Source organism: Heterocephalus glaber, unplaced genomic scaffold (assembly GCF_053883595.1).
Source record: "Heterocephalus glaber isolate CG9 unplaced genomic scaffold, H.glaber_assembly_v1.0 deba00000122, whole genome shotgun sequence".
NCBI classification, from domain to species: Eukaryota; Metazoa; Chordata; class Mammalia; order Rodentia; family Bathyergidae; genus Heterocephalus; species Heterocephalus glaber.
The window spans coordinates 12,173,631-12,191,398 of NW_028258138.1; the positions used below are offsets into that span (position 1 = coordinate 12,173,631).

At 43.4% G+C, this 17,768-nt stretch overlaps 1 protein-coding gene across 11 annotated transcripts in view; it reads left to right on the plus strand.

Moving 5' to 3' along the window:
* Tiam1 (TIAM Rac1 associated GEF 1) overlaps nucleotides 1-13,006 on the plus strand; it is a 384,121-nt gene extending 371,115 nt beyond the window's left edge. For 10 of the 11 annotated variants that reach the window (XM_087213203.1, XM_004842270.3, XM_087213200.1 and 7 more), the window contains 5 exons: nucleotides 1,252-1,310; nucleotides 1,789-1,891; nucleotides 4,712-4,799; nucleotides 6,752-6,924; nucleotides 10,587-13,006. In XM_087213203.1, coding sequence (XP_087069329.1) covers nucleotides 1,252-1,310; nucleotides 1,789-1,891; nucleotides 4,712-4,799; nucleotides 6,752-6,924; nucleotides 10,587-11,056 — 893 coding nt within the window. In that variant the 3' untranslated portion in view covers nucleotides 11,057-13,006. The remainder of the gene's footprint in view (nucleotides 1-1,251; nucleotides 1,311-1,788; nucleotides 1,892-4,711; nucleotides 4,800-6,751; nucleotides 6,925-10,586) is intronic. The other variant, XM_021256147.2, reaches the window with a different exon arrangement.
* Nucleotides 13,007-17,768: the final 4,762 nt, after the last annotated feature.

A 17,768-nucleotide genomic window follows, 5' to 3' on the forward strand; every position in this document is an offset into this window, starting at 1 on the left:
GGCCCAGTGCTCTGCATAGCAGCCGTGGCCCGCATGTCAGTGGGAAGCTCTGGAAGGAAGCCTCCAGCCTGTCCTCTCGTGCACACCCGGGTGGAGTTAGCTTCTTTGTGTCTTTTATTCTGAGAGTTGGACGTTAGGATGACCCCACACAGGGGGAAGACGGAGCTGTCCTAAGTAGGATGGAGAAGGAGCCAGATACTTGGGGATGGCCTGGAGCCTGACACCCATCTCTGAAAATTCTCAGAACCTTCATTCCCCTTGAATTCTCTGTCTGCTCTACTGGGCTGCACCTCCAGCCACTACATGACAGAGGGATGAGTCTTCTCAATTGCATCATCATATGGTGGAAAAGGCAAAACATCTGCCTCTGACCTCTTGTTTAAGGGTACTAAGTGTGTTCGTGAGGGCAAAACCTATGACCTGATCTCTCCCCAAAGGCCCTACCTCCTAAAACCATCACAGTGGTGATTAGTTTCATGTAGACATTTAGACCATAGCAGAGAGCTGGACACAGGGAACCAAGGATGTGCTGGGACCATCCTTCCATGCCTTCTGGGTACCAGTTCTACTTCCCCTAGGAGGAGTCAGAAGCACTGCATGTTAGGCATGCTTGGCATTGCTTCAAGAATTCTCTAGAAAATTATCCATAACTCCATTGTTTCTCCAAATCCCCTGAAAGAATGTAAGAATGAAGCTATATATTCACTTCTCCTGAAGAGTTTCCACTTACTCAAATCTGTTTGGAAGAAGTGAAATTGCATTTTTCTCCATAAACTACCTTTCCTTTCTTTAGGTCACAAATAGGAAAATATTTCCCAAGTTATGAAAACTGTGTAGGGTGAGGGTTGGTTTAATTTCTATAAATGTAAGTCACCTTCAGCGATTGTATTATTACTGAAGACATCTGTATTGTTCCTCCAGCTACTAAATTAGCTACTACGTTTTTGTTGAGTATGTGTCAGCTTAAGTTTTAACTTGAGAATAATATAGCTAAAATATGTTTTACCAAAAAGTTTCAGGAGGGGGCATTATTTCCATCTATTTGTGCTCTGTTAATTTTGGACCTGGAAAATTCTACCTCCATAGTCTGTTTATTTTTCACATATGATGAATCCACTAAAGATGGGTGAGAATCAGTTCCTTGGGATCTCGTCTTCCTCCTTCTCATAACTGTCCTGTTAAGTTGTCCATGTTAAGAGGGAAGCCGCACACATTTTGTGCCATAACTACCTTTATTTTATTTTCTTCCAGTCTTCAAAACTGCTGTGGTCCTAGTGTGTAAAGATGGTTCCAAACAGAAGAAGAAACTTGTAAGACTTTTTATTTTGTCCTAGTGTTTGCAAATATCTTTTGTATAGTTCTCAATCACATCTGCTTGCTTCTGCCCCTTTGTCAGCAAGAGGACTTTATGATTTCTTTTCTTTTGTAAGTGTTCCCAGGGACCCTGGCTTTCAGGAGGCTTCTATTTGGAGCAGGAGGTGCACAGCAATCTGTCTGCTCTGCCTTGCCCCATGGCCCAGTGCTTTCTCAAGGCTATTTTCCCCTTTTCCTACTGCCCCTCTGCTTACGTTGTGATCTTTGCTCGCCTCTTCTCTGCCCCTCCTGTCTGTATTTGGCTAGCAAACTCATTTATATGCCCTCAGCAGATTTATCAGGCAGCTTCCACTTCCTGCACTTTAGGGTGGCATTACTTTGGGTGGGCCCTGGAGTTGCTTGGTGAGAAAATGGGAGGGGCTGGTACCGGTGAATTAGCTTGTTCTTATGCAGCTGGCTCTTTCTCTCCTGCAGGTGGGAGCTCACAGACTTTCAATTTATGAGGAGTGGGACCCCTTCCGATTTCGACACATGATCCCTACCGAAGCCCTGCAGGTCCGAGCTTTGGCAAGTGCAGGTAAACTCTAACGTGTGCTGGCTTCACAGTCCCTTGTGTATGTGCGATGTCTGTGCCCACAGTCTTGGTCTCATCACCCTACCTTTCTTTTCCTTAGATGCTTAACTCTCTTTTCCCTCCATCTCTTCATTATCTCTTGCTAACCCAGCCATTTGTAAGATACTGAATGGATGAATGAACCAAGTAAATGAATGGATAGTAACTTCAGAATGGCTCCAAGGAATTATGATTTTTCTGTTTAATAACGTTACAGTGACTAGAATCTGAGTAGCAACAAGCCTTGTACTTCTACAAAGAATCCTTGAAACTGAACAAAGCCCACATAAATTTCTCATTTGCCTTTTAACTGACTGACCAAAAGTATGAAAAAGCCATTGAATGCATATTTCTTTGCCTGAAGTATCTATCATACATCTTTATCTTTGGCATGAGTAGAAGGCGTTTGAAATGTTCATTCTTTTTCTGTCATCCAAGTAATAAAGTGAGTTGTTGGGTAGCATTGAGTATACTTGATAATGTAGTTAGATGATGCTCCAGCACATTGGAAGTAAACTTTAGCCTGGTATTGATTGAGGACTGCGATTTTTCTGAGACCCAGAGCCCCTCATCCTCTGCTTAATTTTTTTTTTTTTTTGGTACCAGGGATCGAACTCAGGTCCTTGCACTTGTGAGACAGGCGGCAGAACAACTGAGCTAAATCCCTGGCATCCTCTGCTTAATTTGAGGCCAACTTCTGTGTTGATGAGAATCAATGGTGGCCCTCTCGGGCACACAGCAGAAGGGGCTTCTTTGGGAGTCAGGTGGAAACGTTGGTCTCGTCTGTTCCCCATTCCAGTTGTAAAGCAGGTGCAGCTTTTGGGTAGTAAAGAGAGGCCCTGGAAGGGACATCTTCAGGTGTATTTCTCTTTCATGCGTCTGGCCTCTAATATGAATGTTAGGTTCTTACTGACTGATTTGTGTCGTGTAGCCTCCTTGTTTCCACTTGTCACCTCTAAGCAGTAAAAGTGATCTGGTCCTGATAGAACCACCTAGTCTGGGATCAGGAGGAGAAACCTCTTGCAATATTGATTCATTTCCGTTATTCTCACATTTTGAACTTCCTTCACAGTGCAGTATGAAAACTCAGATGCAAAAGCTGCACAGGTCAAGTATGTATGAGATGATTAAAGTTTCTCTCTATGCTGCCCTCACAATAATTTATTGTGATGCCTTTTTAGTTATGATTTGACTTGCAAAATTCACTTAGGGGTGAATTTATAGGAACCTGTAGATTGTGGGTCCACAAAAGCTGCAGTGGTGTTTTGAGATTTAGACAGTTAAATACTAGTATTGTCTTAATGTAGAATCTTAGCTTATGAATTATCTAGCTCATGTATTTCCTAAGCCAAGTTTTTAAATGGGGAAACTTTATTTCTATAGCAAGTTACAGGGTTCCTAGCTAGGTATTTTGCCTTCATGAAGGACAAAGGCTTTATGTTTTAGAAACAAATCTATCGTTGTGACTTGACATTTCATTCTCATTCTCTGCTTCTCATTCAAATCAAATTTGAAACCATCAAGCATACTGTAATTGCTGTAAGAACTAGTCAAAATGTTCCTTATTAGGAAGTGCATTCCAATAGATTTGAGAACCAGCATGTGGAATTTCATGATTTTTATCTTAACTTTGGGAAAGTTTGCAAAACTTTTTGCAAAATGGATTCCAGTTGAGATTAGATAATGTAACCACAATGAGGGTTTGTACCTAGGGTTCTGATCGCTGATTGAGAATGAGGCCTCACCTCATGGTGGGCAGCTTTAAAGTCTGTAAGGAGTTGTTCCTTTCACGAGCACTTTATTCATGACCTAAAATAATATGGTAGTGTTAACACTGCAGAGTGTAGAAATTACAGTTGGCTCTGAATGGACACATTCTGCATCCTTGAATTCAACTAGCTATGGATAGAAAATACTTGGTAAAAAACTTACATCTGTACGGAACATGTGCACACTTATTTTTCTTGTCTTTATTTTCTTTTTCTTTTTTTTTGGTACCGGAGATCGAACTTGGGTCCTTGCACTTGGGAGGCAGGCGGCGGAACCACGGAGCTAAATCCCCGGCCTATCTTGTCTTTATTTTCTAAACAGTGTAGTATAAAAATGATTTAGCATATTGTATTAAGTATGATAGTAACCGGGAGATGATTTAAAGTATATGGGAGCATGCATGCATGTTATGTATAAATGCTACAACATTTTATATGAGGGACTTAGGCATCCTTGAACTTTAAAAGCCACAGGAGTCCTGGAACCGCTTCCAGGTGAGATACCAAGGTTGGCTGTACTTTGAAATGTGAACAGCTATTCTTCATCTACTTCGCACACCTTTGATGGGCACTTGGGAGGTCTGGGGAAGAGCAGCCCCATTCAGTCTCCAGGCAGCTTACCAGGGCATTGGACTTGCCTCTTATATCACTGGCATGATGAAAATATCTTAGAATCTTGGGCACTGATTAATCCAACTGTTGTTAAAAGAACTAATCACTTAATTAAAATAGTTTGGTCAAACTGGCTGCACAGCGGAAGAGTAAGTTCCTCAATCAATATGATTGATTGAAGGGCCCTTTATATTTTGCACTTGGTAGTTTTCCAAGTTTTTCCCCTTAGCATTATTAAGTTTTCAGTCTCTTCATGACTTCAGGATAGGAATGAAGTATCTTTGGTCTTGTACTGTTCTGCACTGTTTTATCAGACAGCAAAGTGTGAAAAATGATTTTTGTAAAACTGTAAATGACTCCACTCGAAATGTACGTTCATTTGTCCTTGTTTTGCCTTATCTAGATGCAGAGGCAAATACTGTGTGCGAAATTGTCCATGTGAAATCGGAATCTGAAGGGAGGCCAGAGAGGGTCTTCCACCTGTGCTGCAGGTAAGCCTGGCCCGGAGGGGTCCAGGCCGTACGGCCCAGGGACCATCCTTCCATCCTCTGTCCACTCAGCAACCTGTGCCTCTTTGTGCTCCACATACTTTTCCTGTGCACTGTAGAAGTCAACAATAACTTAGCTAATTTAATATCTTTCTGAAAGGAAGTAGGAATTTCCAGATATATTCAACATATTTCCCTTCTGTAGAGCAGAACGGCCTGGTCATTTTACAGTGTTGCATCTTGGTATTTGGGCACACTGTTTCCACCATAAGGTCTCTGAAATGCAGCAGACAGAGCTGGCTGGGATGAGGTGGTGGTGTGTGGAGTCATTACCAGGATTCTTGATCATTTTGAGAAGCTGAGAGTAAGGAGCTTAACCTCTGTTGATCACCTGCAGAGTGAACACTAAACTTGTAATATGGGCTTCTACTTATTTCTTCCTGATTTTCTTCTCCTTCCCCTTCTCTGTCCCTTCTCCCTTCTTCCTTCCTCTCCTACCTCTTCTGTGAGAGTTTGAGGTCTTCTCCCACATTCAGCCACTTTTTTTCTTTTTATTTCCCCCTAGAAATACCAAGATAGATGGTCCCAACAGACTATAAATATTTGCCTTTAAATACGGCCGTATTTAATCATGCTTTATTTTAATCATAGGCACCCATGCTATGCTCATAAAAACAACATAACAATGTTATTATGATTAGTAGTGATATTTTATAATGCTCTTGGTAGTATAGTAAGAAGGTGCATTTACCAAATCAAAAATATGTGGAGCATCTTAACCTTTATTATTTTATTTAGTCAGGCCAAGGAGAAACAAGGCTCATAGAAAGTGTTTTGGCTAACACATTATAGGATATGAACATGGGTTCAAACTCAGGTGGGTTTAACTTTAAAATATGTGTTTTGTGTCTCTACATTATCTCTCTGGTGACAGGTGTCAACAGAGAGAGATTCCTGAGAATCTGTTGGGAGAAGTGGAAAGTTTTTTTTTTATTATTTTTTAATATTCCACATGTGAGCCAGGAGTGGTGGAGTATGCCTGTAATCCCAGTACTGTGGGAGGCGAAGGCAGGAGGATCTCAACTTTGAGCCCAGATCGAGAAACTTAGCAAGACCCTGTCTCAAAATAAAAGGAATGGGGATGTAGCTCATCATAAAAGACTTAGGTTCAGTCTCTTGTAACACAGACACACACATGCACACACACAGGTACACAAATTCCACGTGTGGCTTGAGAGCCATCTTTACCATCTGTTTAGGATGTTCTAATTGTGATTTTTTTTTTTTTGTAAAATCCAAGGAGTTTAGGAAGCCTGTCTCTTAGAGGTGCCATATTTGTCGTCATAAAGAATATCAGGTGACACATGGATAAAAATATTGAGAACTCAATAAGAAAAATAACTCTTACCTAGGAGGTTCTTTTTTCACCACGAGAACTAGGACATTGGAAGATTTTCCAGTTCTTAACACTGTGGCCTTGATACTTAACCAGTTGAAATGGATCATGGAAGGAGTAGACATTTAACAGGAGGAAGGCTAATTTTTAAGGAAACTAAGAACACTGGGATATCAATCTTTGGATGTTCGACAGAGTTGTAAGAATCTTGTGGTTTATTTTTCCTCAAAAACATTTTAGGATCTAAGACTGTGGCTTAAGTGTCGAGAACAGAATTTGTCAACTTCCTGGGACAAAATCCCTCTGCCCATTGATCTGTTCATTAATGAGATTCTCTGCCCAAAAAATGGCTGCAGAAGATGAGTCCTAAAGCATGGGAGAGAGGAGTAAGCCTTCATTATCACCAGCTATGAGCAGGCGGCTATGTGGAGAAGGTGGACACATGGCTTCAGTCTCTAACCTTTGGCTCAGGACATTTGTTAGGCTGCCCCTGAGGACATTAGAAGTTCCCGCCTGTGAAGTACCATTTCCTTGACACCTGTCAATCTTCTTTTCTTAGCTCTCCAGAGGGCCGAACAGATTTCCTGAAGACTGTGCATTCGATCCTTCGAGATAAGCACAGAAGACAGCTCCTCAAAACCGAAAGCCTCCCCTCATCCCAGCAGTATGTACCCTTTGGAGGAAAAAGATTATGGGCGCTGAAAGGCGTCAGGCCATCCATGAGCAGGGCAGGTACTGTGGGGATTCACACGTTCAAGATCCCCGTCACCCCTACTCCACTGTAGAACACCAGTGAGCTTGACGTCCTTGTTGAGCAGGAGTTAGATGTGGGCGTGGGGGGCTGACTGGGAGTACAGTCTTTCCTGGTGTGGGAGTCCTGGCCCTTGCTCCTTCCCTGTGCCTCCCTGGGGATCTGCCCTTCCTTCTCTCCTCTTGCCTTCCCTGAAGTCTTCCCTTTGCTGCCCTCTTCTTTTCGCTGGTGAGCTCCTCTCTCATTTGCTGAGCCAGCAAGCAAACGCATCCTCTTTCCAGAGGGGCTGTCCTAGCACCCTTGTGGAATAACAGTCGCTGCTTTGCATGATGGCCAGCTTTGTTTAGCAAAAAGCAGTGTGTCATAGTCTCAGCAAGGTCAGAGCCCACTGTTCTGGGAATGTGGCAGCTTTGTAATTGGCGGCATGGTAATGCCTGTTCTCAGAAGCCCAGGTTTGGTAGACCAGATGACAGGTCAGATGGTGACCCTTATCTTGTGCCTGCAAGTTTATTTTTATTTCAGTGTTAATTTGGGGAAGCCTTCAGCTGCTACTGGAAAGAGAAGAATCTAGTATTGAAAAGGGCTCAGAATAAATAGACTTGCAGGACTTACCCCATCACTCTGGAGCAGGGAGGAAAGATCAGTATTACCACTTATAACTAGCAGTTGTAAGACGGATAATAGAAGGAACAATACTTTCATAACATTGAGAGGTACTGAATGATGATAGTCGCATTTTAATCACTTTTTCCTGAGAGGCAGCCAAGAATTTTGCAGGGAGGATTCCAAGGAAATAGAGTTTCTTTGCCAAAAAAGACTTTTTAACCTTTGCCCCAACTACTTTTCTACTGGTTCTCGATGGTGTTGAAGAGCCATGGATAGAATTGTGAATGGTTGAAGGTGTAACATACCTAGCTTGCTTGACATGAGCTATTACTTTGTTATTTTGGTGCCAGGGATCACACTTGGGACCTTGCACTTGTGATGCAGGCGCCAGAGCCACTGAGCTAAATCCCTGGCCTGAGCTATTACCTTTTTTAAGCACCTTAAGTTTATTTGGGGGCAGGGGTTTCATCTCTTCTCTAACCTGGTGTAACACACCCAGCACTCTCCAAGGTATTATAAGAGTCATGCTTGCAACCATATTCATAATTTCTCATAGGGTCCCCAAGTACGGACAGTTCCTTGTCCTTTAGAGCTCACTAGAGAGACTTTTATCTTGGAATTGTTTCCCCTGCTCCTCCTCTTGCTGGAAAATGTTTACTTGGGACTCTGTGTTCCAACCTCAGGGATCCTGCCTGTCAATAGTCAGGTTTAAATTGTTATTCAGTGAACCTAAATTCTGAGCTACATTTGCTTTAAAACCAATCATGCTTAGTCTGTAGGATAAGCAGAAGTTTCCCTGCTTGCTGAAATAATACCAACACACAACCTAGAGTCTAGGTCCTAGACCATTGTCATGGATGCCAAGGGAAAGTCATGACCTGTTGGATTTGGCTGATTGAAAGATTTTTCTGATGGCTCGCTTTTGGCTGAAGAAAGTATCACTCTGCCTTCAGAACGGTTCACTGTCATCAGAATTTTCACCTTTGGTGACTTTTAAATGATACTTGAATGGATCAGTCTAGCACTAGTTCAATACTGAGCACTAGAAATACTCAAAGATTGTCTCTCTGAAAGATTGGGAGGAAGCCCCTAATGTTAGCTGAGTTATTAAGTATCCTTTTAATAAAAAGACACTTGTGGCATTCTTCACTGTCATTGGAAGTTTGGTTAGGATAATAAAGTCGAATATCTTGGCTCTGTACTTAGTCTAAGAGTACTTTACTTCTGCCTGTGACCTAGTTAAAATTTTTTTTTTTATTTTTGGTACCGGGGATTGAACTTGGGACCTGGTGCGGCAAACAGCAGAACCACTGAGCTACATCCCCGGCCCAAAATTTTCTTTTTTGTTCTCCCATTTTCTTATGAAAATTCTCAGGCTTATAAAGTAGTTGGAAGAATTCATAGCTCCCATCTATGGTCTATGATTAATATTTTTCTATATTTTCACTCTCACGTATCTACGTGTCATCTATCAACTCATCTTTGATACATCTCAGAGACACCGACATTAGCATACTTTACCTCTAAATACTTTAGCATGCAGATCATCCACAAATATTCCCAGTAGTCCAAGTTCAAATTAAGGGTAGCTCTAATGCAGTGATTAGAGAGGGCCAGGCTCCGTTATGGTGGAGTTAAGGTAAAACTGAGTAAGAACTTTTGCTTTAGCCCAATGGAAAAGTAATTTTGTTTTCCTTTTTCCCATCTTGACTGGAAATGGTTTTCATTCCCCTTTGAACAAGAGTGGTATCTGGAGATGATACAACGTTCAGAGCATGACAGGGCCACACCAGGTAGTGGGACAGAGGTTGCGGGGGGAACCGAGCTGGGCCCCTGCTGATTGCTCTGACCTGTGCCTGCCATGTTTGAAGTCCAGGCTGCCTGGAGCAGTATTGAGGACAGGCACCTGCTAGAGGCACTGGGGCCATTTAGCAGTTTTTAGGACTTAGCCTTTAGGAGAGCAGCCCTGCGCTGGTGTTTAGGCACTTCCCCTCACTGGAAAGCCTGTGTTGCCTTTCACATTTTTGTGTCTGATGCAACAAACGTGCCACTATCGAGGGAGAAGCAGCCGCATTTCCATATGTGCCATCTTTGTGTGTGTGTGGTGTGTGTATGTGTTGGGAGTGTTTATTTGCTGGCTCAATCGGGTGTTGTCTTTTGTTTACTTGTTTTTAGTAATTCTTGTTTCCTAGAGGGCAGTAAGAATAGATCCAAAGCTTTGTTATCCAAAGATTTGTTCCTCCTAACTTTCAGTCACTTTATTAGAGCACTTTGTTGATCAACTGCTTGAGTGTCATCTATTATTTATTTCTCACGGCACTTGGTACTGATATTTTAATTGCACTGTAGAAGCATGGGGATTCACAGAATGTATTTAGCAGAGGCTAAGGCTCACATTTGCTTATACTGTGCATATGGGGCTGTGTCAGAAAGGGGACTGGGAACTGATTGGCAACTCCCTATCTCCGAGAATATCTCTTTTCCACATCCTCTCTAGGAGGGACATGACCCTTAAGAAGTTTTAAATTCCCAGAAAGCAGTGAAACAAAGCACTGCCTGCCTCTTTGATGCATTGTGGTGGTGTCCACAAAAAGAGCAGAACCGTCCTCCACCTTACTAAGCTGGCTAAGTGACCCTGGGACAGCTCTGGGAGATCTTTGTAGCTCTGGTGTGGGACACGGTTGGGGAAAGGACACTCACCAGTCCCAGGCTCAGTGGTGCCCTGGGGAGCAGCGACATCTGATAGCTGTGTCCAGGGCGCACAGAGTGGAGCAACTGTTTCAGAGAGGGTTGGGTCCACAACCTCTCCCGTGTCCCCCATTCCCCTCTGCTCTTGGGTCACTTGCTAAAGCACCCTCAAAGGCATGGTAAACGCTCCAAGAGGACTGGTGAAATCTAGACCCCTAGGCCCCGGGTGACTTTGAGGCACCAAATGCATACCGTTGAGTTTTTATGTTCCTTTTCTTTGCTTTCTGGATATTCATCTCTTGGTAAAGGCTGTGGGGGTTTATTTTTATATTTTTGTGTGTGTGTGCAGTGTCCGCCCCAAGCAAGTCTCTTGGGAGGAGGAGGCGGCGACTGGCTCGAAACAGGTTTACCATTGATTCCGATGCCGTCTCCGCCAGCAGCCCGGAGAAAGAGCCCCAGCAGCCCCCTGGCGGCGGGGACACTGACCGGTGGGTAGAGGAACAGTTTGATCTTGCTCAGTACGAGGAGCAGGATGACATCAAGGAGACAGACATTCTCAGTGACGATGACGAGTTCTGTGAGGCGGTGAAGGCCGCCCCGGTGGACGCAGACCTGCACGAGCGGCTTCAGGCCGCCTCCATCAGTCAGCGCGACAGAGGCCGGAAGAGCCTGGACAGTCACGCGTCCCGTCTGGCTCAGCTCAAGAAGCAAGCAGCTCTGTCGGGCATCAATGGCGGCCTGGACGGCGCCAGCGAGGAGGTCGTTTGGGTTAGGCGTGAAGACTTTGGCCCCGCCAGGAAACTGAACACTGAGATCTGACTGTGGCGTCCCCTTAGAGACCCAGTGTAGATACTTCTCCCGCCCGCCCTCACTCGCAGCCCTCCCGTGCCGCCCACGAGAACGTCCCCCTCGGTCGTCGCACTCTTGCGCGTGCGCACACAGTTTTGGCAGCTGACCCGGTTCTGAAGCCACTCGGCCACCACCCACCTTCGCCATTGTTCACGTCCACGTCAGAAAGAATTGTTCAGGATCCCGAGTGAGCTTGAGTCCCAGCTTCTGTATATTACTAAGGGCTTTTATTTATTCTCCATTAATCAGGGCCTGAAGAATTAGAAAAAAAAAAAGAATGTATAGCACGGGAAAGCAAATCACCCCCAGCAGTTGATGAAAGTACAGAATTTAAGGCATAACACACATACAAAAGCCAATATACAGCTCGTCCTATCTGAAACCAATCTCAGCTGGGAAACCCACTTCCAAACAGACGGTGAAACCAACAAGACAACTGTACAGCTTCCCGCTTTAGTGTCTGAGAATATCTGTGTATTTTAAGAATGTGTGAGGAGAGGGTGGTCATTTATGTTTTGATGAGCCTTTGATTTTCTTCTTCTTTGGTCTATGGCTGGTCTAACGCTGTCCGTGTTCAAAAGCTCTAGTTTTGCATAGAATTATAAAGATGCCAAACTCTTGAAAAAGAGACCCAAATTTATCACTTGACAGAGAGAGAGAGAAAAAACACTATTTTTTGTATTTTACCTGAGATGCAGGGCACAAATAGATGAGAATTTTACAGTGTTAGGTGTAACTTCAGTCTGAAAGCGAGCATATAATCTTTTACAGAGAGAGTGAGGTGTGGTGACTTTATATTTATATATGAAAGGCTAATGAGAAGCTCGTGCTTAATGATAAACTTTTTTTTTTTCCAAGAAGCATTTTTTTTTTTGGATGTTGGAATCTGTATTTGAGATGGGAGTTTGGTTAGATTACCCATGACAAGGAATGGACAGCGTGTGTGTCTGTTGCACATGGCAGGGGAGGGAGCTTCCTTTTCGTGGGGTTGCCATGGTGATCATTCCTTTTCTCATCAGAATCGTATCTTCATCCGTAGATTACCTATCCCTTCCCTGACAGTCTGTAAAACCTTTGAACCCAACAACTTCTTCTAAAACATCTCTTCCATTTAACATTTTCTTCATACCAATGAAACAGGGTAATCATGTTAATAAACCTAACCTTTGAAACAGATATCCAAACAGGAAGAACAAAAACAACTTATAGCACTTTCAATTTTTTTTTTAAAAGGTTTATAGCTTTTTTTCCCCCTTTCCCATTTCACAATGTCTACTTCCTGAGAAGGGTTTAATAATATGAAAACTTTCTTTTTGGGGAAAATATCTATTTGGTGTTTGACACATCAGTAGGTACTTTAAAGGCCTGAATTTTATAGTAGCTTTAGGAATTATATTTTATAAGAATCAGTTATGACTTTATATTTCCAGACAATAGAGAGTTCAGAACATCATGCTCTGTATCCCTGCTTGCTTTTCCCACTCTCCCGTCCTCTATCCCTCCTCCCCTTTCGGGTTTCCAGGGCTTTGAGCTTGATCTTTTGAAAGTTTTATTCTATTAAATTTTTGCTATATCTTCTGGTTTTCTTAAAAAAAAGCTTTAGAATGGTTTCTATACCCTTTGTATCACTGCATTGTTCCATATCGTCTTGGGTCTGATCGTGTCCGGATGGAAAACCGAAGCAGAGGTGTCGATAGTTGCAATTTACTGGTCTCCCTGCAACGTGTCCATCGAAAATACTGGAAAGTCTGGTGCTTGGAGAGGGTGCCATTTTCTCTTGTACATAAGGTCATGATGTGTCTATGTCAAAAGTTCTTATATATTTCTTTTATAAGCTGAAAGAAGGTCTATTTTTATGTTTTTAGGTCTATGAATGGAACGTTGTAAATGCCTGTCAAACAATAAAAATACTGAAAAGTGCCTGGATGGTCCTGAGCCTTTTTGAGTAGGGGGCTGAGTATGAACTGTGGGTGGGAGAGAGTCCCCAGGAGGAAATTTCCCAGAATCTCTTTTATGAAAGTAACTGTTACAATCATCAAGGAGAGCTGTTTTGATAACGCTTGAAGTTGTAAGCAAATACAGGCACTACCGTTGCTGAGCATCTTGGTCTAAAAGTTTAGGGACTAGAAATACCAAAGATACACATTTGTTGTCTTCTGCTGGGCACTGCATTTACCTCTTAGTGTCCTCAGGAGATTGTTTCCAGGACCCTGTGGATGCCAAAATCTGAAGACTCAAGACTTGTTACCCCCACACGTCCTCCCTCATACTTCACATCACTTTTACATTACTTACAGTACTTAGTGCAATATCAATGCTGTGTAAAGAAGTTTTATGCCATGCCATGTAGGGAATAATGACAAGAAAAAGTCTGTACATCTTTGCTAAAGACACAGTGTTCTTCCCTAAATGGTTGGTGGAATCTGTATTTCATTTCCTATCTCCTGCCCAGTCCAGTGGAGGGTTGCTCGGGAGATACGGGGTGAAGGGAGAGCTTGGATTACTCCACATTTCTTATCAGAGAGCTGCTGCCTGAGTCTTTTGCAGGATCACAGAAAAAAGGTAAATGTGAGCTTGGGCTGCCTCTCCCTTCTTGTCAGGATCCTTGATCGTACCCTTTCTGAGTCCCTTACATGCTATGGACAGAGTTCCCCACCACAGCCGCCCTCCAGGTGAGGAGGTTTTCTCTTTCCTGCCTGCCCCCATCTGGAAGAGTTCCTGGCTGGTGAGCCTGCCATGTGGCCCCTCACTCCAAGCATAGTGGCCCACGAACCAGCAGCATCAGCTACCCTGGTTATTAGAAAAGCAGAAATGTATAGAAATACATGTATAGACATGTATTCATGTCTGAGAAACATGAGTTTGATGACTCCAAATATTTTGATGTTGAACAGTAATGTGGAGCATGTACATTTTTTTTTTTTACTTTAAATGCATTTTTAAACATTAGTGCATCAATGCACTTATTTTAAGATACAAAAAGATTTCCTTTTGTACCCAGTGCCTCTCTGGTGGGGGGGGGGGTGACTGAAGCCAGTTTAACTCTGACCCAATGAAATCATTCCAACAGTTGCTTGCACTTAAATGGCTGCTTTCTTGTCCAATACCTGAGTCTATCTGTGCGGAGGATGTCAGTGTTCAAAGTCAGTTTTGGAGGCAGAATCACAGTGCTTCCCCAGGCCAACTTAGTTTCTTTCTCAGGCTTGTGGCTCACCCGAGCCAGAAGATATACTCAGCACAGCGGGGGTAATAACACCTGCTCCATCCCACGACTCAGTTCATGCTCACCACTGCCTTCTTCTCCCGCTCCATCCCCAGGCCAAGGCTGAGAAGCAGGAAGGTCACAGCCTCTCCAGGGTTCCTAGGAATCTGGCTCCTGATGCAGCAAGAATGACCCCCTCCCATTGATCCTCCATTCTTCATGCCCTCGATGAAAGAATTCAGTCAAAACGCTTAGACTGTGCAGTGATATAGGCAGAATTGATTGTAAAATAGAGAATAGGGGATTCACGGAGAAACCATGCAAAATTTAAACCTGTGTGTCTGATTTATCTCCCTTAACATTATGGTCTCAAGTACATCTGTTTTCCTACAAATGACTCAAGTTCGTCCTTTTTTATGGCAGATTAATAGTCCATTGTGTATAAAAAACACACCATCTTCATCCATCCATCTTTTTAAACCGGATCCCAGCCTAAGGCAGGAGTGTCTTTAAAGAACATTTCCTTTCCTGATATCACTAGGCTGAAGGCTATGGCACCCAGGAATGCTGTGTGCCTTGTCCTGGGATCAGGTGGCCAGGTATCAGAAGGAATGTGCACAGTGTGTAACTTTAAAATGTTATTGTGCTCTGAGAGATTGCTTTATGTCTGACATTTAAAAACTGATTATAAATGTATTATATAAATGTGTGATGTCTTTTTCTTACCTGGCAATGCTTGCTGGTGCTATTTTGGTCCCGGTTCTTGTTCTTCAGGCCCATTAATATCTAAATCCTGCCCAATGCTGGCACCTCAGCTTCGCAGGGTTCTGAGACGATGAAATGGTGACAAGACTGTGCCTTTTAGCTCTGTTTTTGACCAATCAAATGAAACTTGGCATTGGCAGGAAAGAAGGTCGAAAGCGCTTTTATTGTTGTTCGGATTTGTAGTCACTTGCCTAGGTATTCACCACCCTGGTAAATATTTACAACTCAGTCTAGAATATGATGCTTTAAACAATTAGAAAGTTATAAGTTTTTATATAGAACTTTAAAAAATGGAAAAGCCACCTTGAAGGCACATTTAATTTTTGTACTTAAGTGTGAAACTATGGAGATTTTGATTGGATTAGCAATTTGTAGATTTGTCTATGTTGGTACAATATTACTCAATAATTCATGCTCAAATGGCCACGTCTAAAGCGCTGCAATTTTGGAGTTGAAGAATTAGGAGCTGGGCATGTAGTGCATGCCTGTAATCCCAGCACTGTGGGAGGCTCAGGTAGGATTGCAATTGCAAGTCCAACCTGGCCAATTTAGCAGTTTAGTGAGATCTTGTCGCAAAATAAGAAAGGGCTAAGGATTAGGCTCGGTGTAAAGGCCCCAGGTTCAAGCCGCAGTAGCAAAATAAAATAAAAAATAAAGATTTAAAATCTGTTTACTGTGTTTCAGCTAAGTGAATATTCCTCTGGCGCCATCTCCAGGCGGATAGGTGTAAAGTCGTCTCTTTGGTAGCGAGAGGAGGGACCCTTGCTCTTAGGTAAACAAGAACGTCAGAGAGCTTTTCTTGTACCTGCTGCTTCTACATTGCCTTCAGATCACAATAATCGGCAATAATATGCAAACAAAATTGCATACTTTGAGGGGAGCATGTTCTGCCACTCTTCATTTGTTGTTTCTCTTTTGCTTATTTTTTTTTTCTGAAATAAGCCAGAAAAGTTAGTCTGGCTTCTGTTTACAAAGAGATATGTGATGAAGAGTCCAAGGTAGTTTTTTGTGTTTCAGATCGATACACTCCAACAAAGTCATTAGCCCTGGAAGCAGGATTTCAGGATGCCGCTGACATGTAATAGTAGGTCCCATTTTCATAAGTTCACAGAAGTACTTTGTGCAAGGAAGTGTCCCCACTGTTCTTTGGTAGGTATTATCTTTAAGAAATGTTGGCTCTGCAAAAGGTTGCTGGCTGGGGTCCGAGAGGCTTCTCAGTGGAGACATCTACTCATTCCCACCAATGGCATGGGTTCTAGACTTGCGTGGAAAAGTGTTTCTGGATGCATCAGGGAGAGGCATAGATAGGTTTATTAAGCAGAATTAAGGAAGTGCACACTCAGGGAAGATACACCATGGGCACTTAGGAGAGGCACGTTAGGGTCTGCAGTTGGGGGTTTTACTGAGGTCTTAGAGTGTCCTCAAGGTGGGGGATGTAGGATGTGTGTTCCTACCTCTGTCATGGTACCCATTTGGTGAGGCAGGAGAGACTGCAAACCACTGGCATGTGTTTAAAGTTTAAGAGATATGAGGAATGATTAAAAACTACAGTGAATACTGAAAACTTTTAAAAAATTGTTACAGTAAAAGATCCATTGCCATCAATCCCCCTCAAAATATTCCCCCCTTGCATCCAACACACTTCCGGCTGGGCATGTCAAGACAAAGTACTTATCCTAATGGAGTTTACAGTATAGAGAGAAGAGATGGTATCTGTATCAGTCAACTTTCCATCACTGTAACAAAGCACCTGAGGAAAGAAACTTGTGTTGTAAAGAGAGGTGCATTTTGGCTCACAGTTCTGAAGGTTCAAGTACAAAATCAGGAGGCACATTGTGAGAGGAGTGTTGTAGAAGCAAACCACCCACATCACGAGTCAGGAAGCAGAATGAGAAAGGGGACAATCAGGGCCCCTCAGTCCCCTTGAGGACGCAGCTCCAGTGACCTAAGATCTTCCCACGGACCCCACCTCCTAAAGGTCTTTGACTCCCCCCATAACACCCCCCAAGGGACCAAGTCTCTAACACATGGGCCAACATCCATTCACTCCTCCCTGCCCCCACGGGTTCATATCCATTTCATAATGCAAAATATGCATCAATTCACCTCAGTGTCCCAAACATTCCAGCACTGCTCCAAAGCCCAAGCCTGAAGTCTATTGAGATGCAAGGTAAACAACTATGTGTTTTTATAAAAAATAACATCAATTTTAGAGACCAAGTTACATATTTCAAGGATAAACACTCCTATTCCAAAGGGTAGAAGGAGAGGAATAGAAAGGAAGGACTGGCCCAAAGCAAGACTGAAACCCAGCAGGGCAAGCATTAAACCCCAAAGCCCATAAGCAGCATTTGTACACACTGTGGTGCGGTGGGGGCTCCCAAGCTCTGCCTCTGGAGTCATCTTGCACCTGGCTACTTCTTCAGGGTGGCTCCGCACACTGCCTGCAGCTTTCCTCCTCCAGTCTTGTATGGTTGGCTCTTCTACCTTCCTGGGCCTTTATTGCAGCCTCATGCCCACAGCTCCACTGTGTGTCACCCCATGGTGAAGTGTGGGGGTTCTTACCAAGGCTCTGACTTGGCAATGCGCTCTGCCTGACCTCCCCTCTTTGAAAATCTTGGTGGAGGCTGCCGTGACCCCATCACTTGCATTCTGCATGCCTGCAAAACCAACACTGGCCCTCTTGAACCAAAGCTGCAGCAGCCTCAGAGAATT